Source organism: Octopus bimaculoides, chromosome 9 (assembly GCF_001194135.2).
Source record: "Octopus bimaculoides isolate UCB-OBI-ISO-001 chromosome 9, ASM119413v2, whole genome shotgun sequence".
NCBI lineage: Eukaryota > Metazoa > Mollusca > Cephalopoda > Octopoda > Octopodidae > Octopus > Octopus bimaculoides.
In genome coordinates this window covers 35,526,759-35,539,909 of record NC_068989.1, presented here as the reverse complement: position 1 = coordinate 35,539,909, position 13,151 = coordinate 35,526,759, and the positions used below count along the sequence as shown (strand labels likewise).

Below are 13,151 nucleotides of genomic sequence, written 5' to 3'. Positions count from 1 at the left end.
ATCTGAGCTAGGAAGTAATCAGCCCGTTTCGCTGTCATTCCCAGGGCACCTATGACAATAGGTATTGTTTTCGTCTTCAGATTCCACATTTTGCTAATTTCTATCTCAAGATCTTTATATTTGCTCAATTATTATTATTAAGCAAAGTGACGAGCTGGCAGAGTCGTTAGCATGCTGGATGAAATGCTCAGCAGTATTTCGCCTGTCACTGTTCTGAGTTCAAATTCCACTGAGATCAACTCTGCCTTTCAATCCTTTCAGGGTTGATAAAATAAGTACCAGTTGAACACTGGGGTCGATGTAATCAACTCATCCTCTCCCCCAAAATTGCTGCCCTTGTGGCAAAATTTGAAAAGATTATTATTATTCTTAAGGTGGTGAGCTGGCAGAATCATTAACATGCTGGATGAAATGCTTAGTGTTATTTTGTTCGTCACTACGTTGTGAGTTTAAATTCCGCCGAGTTTGACTTTCAATCTTTCAGGGTGAATAAATTAAGTACCAGTTGAACACTGGTTCAATGTAATCAACTAGTCCCCTCCCCAAAAATTTGAGGCCTTGTACCTTTAGCAGAAAAGATTAATATTATTATTATTATTATTATTATTATAATTATTATTATTATTATTATCATTTCCTCAATTACAATGGATATTTAAACATTTTATAATTTTGGTTTGGAAAAGCTAAATGTTTTAAAATTTAACTCTTTCATTATTTCTGTTGAAATAGACTGACTTTATATCAATTCATTTTGAAAATAATGAAGAATTCAGTAAAATAATAGTCATTATTAAACTAGTATTTAGAACATAAAGTAGCATGAAATTTTGATGCAAGGTTATAATTGAGATCTCTTCAAAGCATAAAGTTTGTATCATAGAATCAAATCAAGGATGATCAACATTCACTAACTTATGAGGAGGTGCTGAAAAGTTCATGACTTTAAGGCTGTCACATAAGGCCTGGTTGGAGGCCCAACCTTCTGAGTTCTTTTACAGGGCTTAGAAAAACTGAAGGACCACTGCAATAAGTGTGTGAATCTGAGAGGGGAGTAAATGTCATCATTGTTGAATAAAATCATGAAGGCACATGGCTTAGTGGTTAGAGCATCTGGCTCACAATCATGAGGTAGTGAGTTTGACTCCCAGACCTGGTTGTGTGTTGTGTTCTTCAGCAAGACCCTTTATTTCACTTTGCTCCAGTTCACCCAGCTGTAGAAATGAGTTGTGAGGTCACTGGTGCCAAGCTGTGTCAGCCTTTGCCCTTTCCTTGGATAACATCAGTGGTATGCATGGGCAACTGATAGTCTTCCATAAACAACCTTGCCCAGACTTGTACCCCACAGGTGAACTTTCTGGGTGCATCTCATGGTCATTCATGATCAAAGGGGATCTTCACCCTGAATAAAATCATAATTAACTGACCCTCCTGTATTTTCTTTTATGCAAAGCTGGAACTTTTCAGCACCCCCTCATAACATAATACCAACACTAATATTGATAATGATATCATCATCATTTAATATCTCTGCTCCATGCAAGCATGGAATGAAAATCATTGCAAATTTTGATTGAAATATTCCTGAGGACTAGTGTTACCCATCATATATTGGGTAACTTTGGAAGAACACTTTTGTCAAAATGAATTATATCAGAAAATATGGCGCACACACACAATAATTTTTATTTAACTTTTGTAAAATTTCTTGTTGCTTATAGAAAATGATGAAACAAATACTAATTTTCAAATGAAAAATAAAATAAAATTAAATAAAACAAACTTCTTATTTTTATAACTCCTCCTATAACTACTTGGTCATTTATTCCCTTTTTCTCTCACTATAAATGTGCGTGTGACATTCCTTTACTCATTGCCGGCCACCAAGTCTAGTATGTATAGTCATCTTGCACCTCTTATGTTAACTGTCACAGTATTTTTCTTACAATCTCCCTCCCTTTCTCTATACACAATATAAACCATGACTGGAGAAAAATTGTTGAAGAGCTACCTCATCCATGCTTTCCTTAAAGTTCTTTTGAAGGTATCAACAAAGCATTCTGCCTGTTCATTAGATCTGGAATAGTATGGCACTGTAGTGATATGTTCTACCACAAACATTTCACAAAATCTTTAAAATTCGCTAGACACAAATTGTGTTCCATTGTCGGACACTATCTTGACTGGGATGCCTAATCTTGCAAACAATTCATGTAACAAATTTATCACAGTTGAGGAGGTTGGTTTTTTACACTTTTAAATTTCAGGCCATTTTGAAAAACTATCAACTACCACTAAGTAGTATAGACCGTTGAAAGTACCAGCAAAACTGATGTGTAGTCTTGACCATAGAACATCTACTTTTTTCCTAGGTTGGAAAATTTTTTCACGAATAGTACATTTCATTTTGATTTAAATATATGTGTTCCACTTTATTTTACTGTGATTTTTTGTTTTAGCCCCTCAGCTGCATTTGAACCTTCGACTGAGGTGACTATATTTCTACACAAAACACTTATGGGCTTATTCCAGAAATTGAATAATTCTATTCACTCTGTGCCAAATAAATTAAGTGAATGTTTTAATACATATATCTTAGCTGTTTTTGTTTTGACTTATGTTACATAGACATTCACCGATAAAATATAATCTTTTCCCTGTAACACCATGTCTACCTTTTTAAATTTAATTAATTTCAGCTTACCAATATGTTTCCATGCTTTGCGTTTATAGTCATGTCACTACCTGTGTCAAACTTCAATTTTACACTTGTATTTTTAATTTTCACATGTATGAATTTTCTGTTCATTTGTATTACCCATTTTTTTTAATGAAAAACTATTTATTTTTTTCCCATTGTTCTGATGTTTTGTCATTTTTGTTCTACAGTACATTTTAATATGTCCCATATTTCCACAATGCAAACACTCCATTTTTTTAATGGACAATTTTTCCTCAGGTGCATACTACCACATGCAAAACATGGGTTTATATCCTAATGTTTGTCATGTTTTTTAGAAAACACTTTATCTCTATTCAGATTCTTCCACATTGGTTTTACTTGGAAACAATCTTTGCATTCAATTTCCTCTGTGTCATGTCTTAATTTGAGTATCCTTTCACATTTTTCAAACACTTTTTGCAGGGTTACATCCTGGCTTTGCTCCAGCTTTGCAAGAATTCTAGTTCTGACTTCTGCATCTTTTTTGGCAGTTAGTCCCTGTGTAAAAATTAGGCATTTGAACATATCTGGAGTTAATTCATCCAGCTTAAACTTCTCACATTCCTTGTTTATTCTTCCAACATATGTGATGTAGTCCTCATTACACTTTTTCTCTGTGTTCAGACACTTCCACCGTGTGTTGAACAAGGAGCATTTTTCACTGAAAATTTTAAACTTTACAGCAGATGGTTTTCTTGGGAGTACAAAATTACTGTATCGCTCATGTTTTGTTGGCACCAGTTTTCTCAAGATTAAGTGAGTTTTCAACTCCTCATCCCAATCTTTACTTTCTTTCTCGAAGATTTGCTCATATCTTCTGTAGTATGCTCTGAAGGTAACTCCTTCGTCAAGTTTGTATTTGAATTCAGTTATTGAATTTGCAACATAGTCTGGCAAAGAACACTTTTTCTGGCTTTCCTGATGACTTCAGTAATTGCAGCATTTGTTGCTGTAATATTATTTGTTGTTCTTGTTGCTTCTGTTGTTGTTCTTGCAGTTGTACCTGTTGTTGTTGTTGTTGCTGTTTTTGCAACTCAAGCAAACCCACCAATAAATTTTCCATACTTTTATGATTTTTCGTAAAATTCGTACACCAACTTTGTGAGTTTATTAACTCCTCTTTAAGTTTCTATTAACTCCATGTGAATTGGCTTATCCTCATCACCACTATTATAAAGTGGTCTTTTGTCACTGTCATATCTGTCTTTGTACAATGGTTATCGCTCTGACAGATATTGTTATACTCTGAAGTCGTCAATAGAATATTTCTATCTGGCACTATATGACCCCTGGTTGTACAGTGTTATTATCCTCAAAAGGTTGGATTGCTATAACGTCCACTCAGTATCACAGTATATTTACTATATCAGCATAGACATCACTATCAACACAGTCTACATGTACTCTACATACTCTCAATACCAGCCAACAACACCTTACTTATAGTAACTGGCTCATTCCATTTGTCATGTGGGATGGGTGTGCCATTATTATTAATTCCCTACAACAATAAGTACCAGTTGAGCACTGGAGGCAATGTAATTGGTTTACTCCCTCCCTGAAATTGCTGGCCTTGTGCCAAAATTTGAAACCATTATTTCACAGTATAAAAGTAGCTAGCTGGCAGACTTGTTAATGTATTGGACAAAATGCTTAACATTTCTTTTAGTTCTTTACATCATGAGTTCAAATATCACTGATGTCGGCTTTGCTTTTAATCTTTTCAGTGTTGACAAAATAAATATGTCAAATATTGAGGTCTATGTAACTACTTTACCTCTTAACTCAAAATTGCTAGCTTTGAACTAAAGTAAGAATTACTTTACAGCATATTTACCTTAGTCAATTTTTGTAACAGATAAGGAACGATATGCTTGACTATTATCACAATAATAACAACTTCTGTCTTACTACAATTGTGAACAGTCAGGACTAATAAAGCAAACTTATAGGGTTGCTTTTATTTAATTAAATACCGACAGCCATGCTAAAGAAGGAGATGAACTACTGTTTAAGTCATATCATTCTACTTAGTCTTTTCTTGAGAGCTAAGAGCAAGCAACCTTATGCTTGTGACAACTGTTGATACCAGTCATTCTATAAATTCCAAAATCAAAATCAGAATGCACATAAAAAATCAAATTCCTTGGTCTTCAGAATCAACTAAACAGATCAACTCAAGGTAACAAAACAGTTGTTAATCATTCAAGATTGGGCAACCGTAGAAGATCCTGTAATTAGTTGATTTGTTTCTTATTACAGATACAATGTAGGAATGACTAAAAGATTTATCATTTTTGAATCAACAAGGCAGATTGTAAATATATCCATAGAAATAGCACCAATGAGAAACAAAATGACCTTCAAGACAGAAAAGACAATCAGCATTATGTATATTGTATAATCTTTGAAGGGATATCAATCAAGTATATTTCTTATTTGTTATTGTTTTTGCTTGTTTTCATCAGGCAGACCTTTACCCAAATAGATTCCAGCTGTATTCCATTCCCATCTTTATTCAAGTATAATCTTTCTATGATCTTTTCCAAAATAGAAGGTGATATGAGGGAATTTTAGCTGCTATTTCTAGAGGACTGAATGACAAAACACAGCCTTCCCTTCAGCTTGACAGTGAGTGTATCTTTTAATTTGGAATTCTGTGAGTAACAAAAATAGCTAGATCTGTTAACTCTTTGGTTTTCAATTTGTTTACATTGATATTTCTATGCTGTCAAAGTAGGAAGAACAAACATTTTATAAAAGCTGACTAGTTTTCCTAAGATTAATTATCAATCATCTATGAAATATGACTAGGAACATCTATCACCTAGGAGCACAACTCCCTCATCATGCAGTGAGAAGTGAATCACCTTAAACTGTTTGTCATCATATTTCTGTTGAAATATAGTACCTCTGTTTCAATTAATTTTGAAAATAATAAGAAATTTAGCAAAATAATTTGCCATTTATAAGCTGGTGTTTGGAACATAAATCAACATGAAATTTTGATGAAAGGTATTAATTTTGATCACATTAAAACAGGAAGTTTGTATCAAAGAATTGGGCTGATCTTGGGAGGGTTGGTATCAAAAGGGTTAACTTCTCACAGCCATACTTCCTACAAATATTTATTCAAAGTAAATAGATTTTCTTGATTAGATAATATGATTAAGATTGAATGAGAAGTTAAAAACTTAAAATGCCTTTCTCTCCCAATAAATATCCTATAATACATGTGTAATATTGTCATTTTGCAATTAAGCATGCACATTTAATATGTATTCATAAAAAAAAGCAAAAGAATTCAGAAAGACTTGCCTGAGAGTAGCCATTACAGGCCATAAGATAATGAAGTTGATTCAAAACCTTTTTACCAAGAATAATTCCAGAGCTCAGACCGCATGTAGATGTATCAGTACTACGAGCAGAAAAGTTTGAATACAAACGGTTTTCATTCACCACATGAATCTACAAAAAAATAAAATAAAATTTTAAATGTTATGAATATAAATGACAGAAGGTAATTAATAAAAGGGCAATGCTTTGTGAGATTTTGTTCCAAATCTGTTCATAGTTCAATTTGACTTTCATTCCTTCATAGTATTTACGCCTATCATGAGTCTTAGGACTCAAAATAACCTCATAATAATCCATGGAAATTAAGTGATTGAGATTACAAACTTACATCCCTTCTGAATGGGACACTGGTCTGTTGATGGAACTCCTATACAGTGGAGAGGACTGGAGAAATGGGAAATGAATGGTTTTGCTCAAGAACACAATATCCCACTTGGTACAAGAAACGAAGCCACAATCTTATGATCATGACTGCAACACCTTAACCTCTAGGGATAATTGAGGAACCCCACTGTCTGAGATTTCCCTGAAACCCCAGAAGCAAGTACCCTCTCCAGTTCCTTCTCTCCAATTCACAGGTCTACACTTAGAGAGGTACCATCCACTCGTGCCATTTTCACAACTTTCACCCACCTCTCAATAAACTCACTTGAGGACAGCACTTCCCTCTTCACTCTCAATTTCCTTTTCAAGTGAAACTTGAAGAAGTCAATGAGAGCTCTACCAAAGAGGAATATATCTGTCCTTATGCTTTTCAGTCTTGTCCACCAAACAACCACTTTCACTATAGCCACCAAGCAAAGGAAAACTGCCTTGCCTGCTCAATTGAAGGAGAGCGGTGGCACGATCATTACTACAGACTCAGCCAACAGATATATCCGTCCTACACATGACAGCAGCTGTTTAGCATAACCCCACAAGTCAGCAATGCCCAGACACCGAATGAAGTGTGTAGAATGGTTTCGTCACTCTGTGTACAATCCAGACTGCATGCTGCCATGCGTAGGACAGTTAGACAGGATCAGAGAAACCAGAAGATTGTATTAGGCTCTTATGTTTACTTTTGTGACTGCCCCATATTTAAAGCGTCTTTGTGGTAATTTCTGATGGACCAGGAACTTTCCCTGTCTTCATATCCTTGCTTTATCATATTGCTGTCAACTAGAATGACTGGTCTCTCTGTCAGATTCACATTTGGAAGGCTCTCTTTCTCCCACGCATTTTCCATGTTTAGTAGCCTTTCATAGTAGCACTTCTGTACCTCTTCCTTCTCAGAATCATTATTTGCAAGTGTACCATTATCCATCCATATACACTTTGTCTCCCATTACATTTTGACTTTTTTCAGACACAGTATTGCAATCTGGATAACCTCATGCCTCTGAGACATGGCTGTGTGTATAGGCGCAGGCATGGCTGTGTGGTGAAGAAGCTCTCTTTACAACCATGTGGATTCAGGTTCAATCCTACTGTGCAGTTCTTTGGGCAAGTGTCTTCTACTATAGCCTCAAGCTGACCAATGCCTTGTGAAAGAACTTGTAGATGGACTCTTGGGTCGAAGCTCATGATATAAACATGTGTCTTAGTGTTTGTACCCTAAACACAGCCTGACAACTGGTGTTGGTTTGTTTACATCCCCATAACTTTACAGTACAGCATAAGACACTGATAAAATAAATACCAGACTTTAAAAAGTAAGTACTGGCATCAATTTGCTTGAGTAACCTCTTTAATATGATACCCTAGCATGGCTGCAGTTCAATGATTAAAAAAAACCCCAAAAGACAAGAGGTAATAAGCAAATATACACAACAAGCATAGGCATGGCTGCATGGTAAGAAGCTTGCTTCCAGTTTATGATTGTTCAGCTGCATTGTTGGATTTGTTTGGTACACACGTGATTTTTGGCTGTCTTGGCAGAGCAACGTTTTTCTTCTTGTGTAATGGAGGGGCGTCGAGCAAGAAGTTGGGAGAAGTTAAAGTATTCTTCGCTAGAATGTGATTCATCTGAGGAGGAATTAGTTGAATACTTAAACAAGAAAGACAAAGAGATGGAAAAGAGGAATTATGCAGCGGTGGCTAGAGAAAAAAATTGAAGAAGTGAATCTGGAAGAGTTGAGCGAGATCAAGGGAATGCTTGAAAGGGAGGGGAATGATGTGAAGGTGTTCCCCCACCCCCACAAGGTATTAAAGGACAAGGTAGGAAGGATGATTGTCTATAGAACCTACACCACAGCAACAAGGAAAATAGAAGTGGTGTCGGAGGCACAGGTGGAAAAGGCACTGAGGTCAGGTTGGCAGGAGATATCATACCTTGCCAGGGGACAAAAATACGGAATAGTGGAGGTGCAGTTTAAGGAGATAGCAACTGCCAGACTGTACTCGGCCATACCACTGAAGACAGACGAGGTGGTGCGTCTACCTGTGTACCTTGGGAGGCGTACTTCCAGGGTTCGGGTGGAAAACATACCATCAGAAGTGAATGTGGTCTGGCTGGTGGCTGCCATACTGCTAGACATGGAAGAGAAGGTGGTGGTCCTGCAGGCCACCAGAAGGGCACATTAGAGCGGAGTGCCCTCTACCACGAGAAAAGGCTGAGGAGAGTGAAAAAGTGGTGGGTGCTCCATAGCCCATGGAGGAAAAAAACATGATACTACCAAGGAAGACAAGCACCAGCATTGAAGAAGAGATAAACGACAGCTGGGAGACAGCAGAGAGGAAAAGAAAAAGAAGAGGACATATGTGGTAAAGAATGAGCCCCCAACCTGCACCCATCCGGACCCCCACCCACACCCACTCTATCCCAACCACTCCCCACATACACCAACCCTCCCCATGCCCATTCTGACAAAAAAACAATTGCAAACACACAGGAGCCTCAAATTTACCCACCCCAACCTTGTAAGGAAAAATATGTATTGACGTACAATGGACAAGATGAGGAACTGGATAATGAGGTAAATTCGTGGGACAGAGTAGTCAAGGTGGATGTAGCAGGTGTAAGGAGTCTGCCCGAGAACAATTATTATGTGCTAACAGACCCGGAGAACCTGTGGAAGTTGCATAAGTATATGGAATATTGTGACTGCGAGTGGTGGAAGAAAAAAATTGACACCAGCAAAATGCTGAAAAGAATAAGGTACGTCGACATTTTAAAGAAATATAATATAGACATTTTAAAAAAAGATGTGGAATAACTGTTGTTAATGATAATTGCAAATAATTGTGTTCTAAAGTTGGTTGCAAATGGTAATTCAAATAGTGTTGGAAAGAGTAATGTATATGGTGTTGCTACAGGTTCAATGAAGTCGCTTGGAGGTGAAGCCGAACAGCTTCATTTCATCTTTCATTATATAAATTTATTCCTTTCATTCGTTTTTTTTGCTGTTTTCTTTTGTCCCCACCTTGTGCTGTCCCCTCTATGTAAGGCCTTTATTGTCAATTTCATAAAATAAAGGTTCAGGATTCAGTCCCACTTCATGGGACCTTGGGAAAAAACCTTTTGAGTGGAGTTGGTAGATGGAAACTGAAGGAGGCTCATCATATGTATGTATGTATGTATGTTTGCTTGTGTGTATGTCTGTCTGTCTGACTGTCTGTATGTATGTATGTATGTATGTTTGCTTGTGTGTATGTGTGTGTGTGTATGTATGTATGTATGTATATATGTATGTATGTATGTATGTATGTGTGTGTGTGTGTGTTGTTTGTGCCTGTGTCCCAAACCGCTGCTTGACGGTGCTGGTGTGTTTACATCCAAGTAACTTAGTGATTGGGCTGGAAATGGCCAGTTTAAATGCTAAAGGGTTAAATTACCTGTATCAGTTGTTAGCTATCAGAAAACTGCATCTTTCAAAACCTCCATGCTTCCTGAAATAGGACAACACTACTCCTGATGTGCCTATGCACCCTTATTCCTTATGATTTTTTTAATGTTCACTTTTCTCTATTTTTTGTTTCTTATTCAGTGTACTATATATGTACTTCTTAGCTTTTATTGCTGTCTTTCTTGACTAAGTGTATATGCCTGCTCTCTATCCCTTCATTAAACCTTTGCAGATGTGTTGTTGAGCACCTGAGCACAGCAGACAATGATGGACTCTCCCATTGAAGACAATGTATGAATGTTCAGGTTTTTGCCAAACGACCTGCATAATGATTTGTTTATAGTGATCAAATGCTTGTGCTGTACATTAGCTCACTCCCTCCATCAAATCGACATTACCTGAACAGGAGCAGAGTGTATCATGCTTCAGGTGTCAAAGTGATCACAGAGCAACGTGAGATGAAGTGTTTTGCTCAGGAAAACAATGCACCATCCAATCTAGGAATTGAAGCCATGATCTCACGATTGTGACCACAACACCCTAACCACTAGGCCATGTGCCCTCACTGCATACAATATGCTCATTATTATTATTATTATTATTAATATTGTGAATGTGACCTATGAAAACAATTAAACATTTATCCTGCATATTGTCAGATAGTGACACTTACATGATGTGGTACCAATTCATCATAACCACGGTTGCTTCCAGATGCACAACAAGCCATTGATATCAAAGCAGCTGTTGGGAGAACATCATAGACACTGCGTTTCTGAAAAGAAAAGGAAAAAAAACAAAGTAAAAGAAATTAGAATTAACTCCTTTGTTACCATATTTCTGCTGAAAGACTATGCTTTTAATTCAATTAATTTTTAAAATAATGAAAAATTTACTAAAATAACTTTGTTGTTATTAAGCTGGTGTCTGGAACATAAATTAACATAAATTTTGATGGAAACTTTAAAACAGGGGCTTGTATCATGGGACCAGGCACAAACTCAAGGGTTTGTTATCAAAATGGTTAAACAGGACAAAAAAAAAATCTTTAACCTGCTAACTTCAGACACACTGGGAAGGAAACAGAGACAGAGGGGGAGAGCATGAGACAGAGTCACAATTAAATAATACCCTCATTGTTAACCAATAACACTTTCTGCAAAGTAAAAGACAGTAATCAACCTACAACTAGGAAACACAAATGTGTTACACATTTAAAGTGCTGCTTATAAATCTGGGAAAGTATGGAGTGCAAGCATGTCTATATGGTTAAGAAGTGTGTTGCACAATCATGTGGCTTCAGGTTCAATCCTCTACATGCAGCATTTTTGGCAAATGTGTTCTATCATAGTCTTGGGTTGACCAAAGCCTTGTGATAGAAATTTGGTAGACAAAAACTGTGTGGAAGCTTGTCAGATGGCCTGTTCTTGTTGCTGGATGGTAGACATCATCCTCCACCTGGTTTACCTTGGGTGCCATTAGTGAAGTCCACTCTATAGCAAACAAACAGACATGGTCTCTTGTCTAAAGAATAACATCTCCTGTATCTCCGATCAGTGCTAGGGACTCAGGGGAACAGTCAAAGATGCTCTCCTCTCCTCCCTCATCAGCCGAAGCTACATAAATATTAAAAAAATTATAATAAAATGTAGCTGCCTGCTTGAAAGGTAAAAATTTACCCTCACTAACCAAATTCCTGGCCCTTATCATAGGGTCCTAATACTCTTCTCTTACTATTACTACTACAACTATTACTGCTGCTGCTGATGATGATGATGGAGCTACCCCAACCACCACCACCACCACCATCACCACCATCACCACCACTACTACTGCTACTATTAATACTGGTACCACTACTAATACTGCAATAGCTGCTGCTGCTACTACTACTATTACTACTGCTGCTGATGTTGCTGATGCTACCCCCCACCATTACCACTACTACTACTGCTGCTACCCACCTTCAACTACCACCACTACTACTGCTGCTGCCACTACTACTAATAGTGCTGCTGCTGCAGCTACTACTACTACAAACTGCTAAATCTACACCACTACCACTCCGTCCATTCACTTATCTCTCCTCCTCACCTGCATGATAACTATTGTTTATTTCACTTTGCAACTCTTTTTTCTAAAGATTTTGCTCTCTTCCTCCATCTCAGAACAACTGGGATTTCTTCTCTGTCCTGATGTTCCAGTCATCTTGAATTAATTCAAATTAAATATCCCTTCTGCAATAGGCACACGGTGGGGAAATAGGGGCAAGGCTAGTCAATTACATTGACACTCATGCTTCATTGGTACTTATTTCATCAACCCCAAAAGGATGAAAGGCAAAGTCAACCTTGGCGGAATTTGAACTCAGAACATAAAAACAGAAATACCACTAGGCATTTTGTCCAGTGTGTTAATGATTTTGCCAGTTTGCCACCTTAAATTCATCATCATCATCATCATCGTCATCATTTAACGTCCACTTTCCATGCTAGCATTGGTTGGACGATTTGACTGAGGACTGGTGAAACCAGATGGCTACACCAGGCTCCAATCTGATTTGGCAGAGTTTCTACAGCTGGATGCCCTTCCTAATGCCAACCACTCAGAGAGTGTCGAAGGCCAGTCAGGCGGCACTGGCAACGGTCATGCTCAAAATGGTGCATTTCATGTGTCACCCACACATGAGCCAGTCCAGGGGCACTGGCACAGATTAAATATCAATTACTTCCACAAGAAAGGCTGCAATGAAGCTCATTAGCAAGGATCCTTCTTCAACAGATGCAGACTAATAATAGTTTCAGATTTTGGTGAGAGGTCAGCAGTTTTAAGAGGAGGGAGCCAGTCAATTACAATGGGGCCAGCACTTGACTGATGCCTTATTTTATTGAATCCGAGAGGCTAAATGGCAAAGGTGATCTTGGAGGAATTTGAACTCAGAACATAAACAGCCAGATAATACGTCATTAAGAATTTTGCCAAATGCATTAATGATGCTGCCAGCTCATCACTTTGATAGAGACTAATAATAAAATGAAAACAAGGCTAACATGCAATAGTAATGCTTTTCAACCACAGGGTTCCGAGTTCAGTCCTACTACATGACACCTTGAGCAAGTTTCTAATACTAAAGCCCTGGGCTGACCAAAACCTGTGGGCAGATTTGGTAGACAGAAACTGATAAAAGCTTGATGTGCATACATATATATGTGTATATATATATATATATATATATATATATATAT

At 37.4% G+C, this 13,151-nt stretch overlaps 1 protein-coding gene across 8 annotated transcripts in view; it reads right to left on the bottom strand.

Moving 5' to 3' along the window:
• Positions 1–13,151, bottom strand: part of LOC106878848 (glycogen debranching enzyme) — a 154,032-nt gene that overhangs the window by 37,167 nt on the left and 103,714 nt on the right. For all 8 annotated transcript variants that reach the window (XM_052970625.1, XM_052970632.1, XM_052970627.1 and 5 more), the window contains 2 exons: positions 10,580–10,681; positions 6,041–6,190 (listed from right to left, as the gene is read on the bottom strand). In XM_052970625.1, the coding sequence (XP_052826585.1) occupies positions 6,041–6,190; positions 10,580–10,681 (252 nt within the window). The remainder of the gene's footprint in view (positions 1–6,040; positions 6,191–10,579; positions 10,682–13,151) is intronic.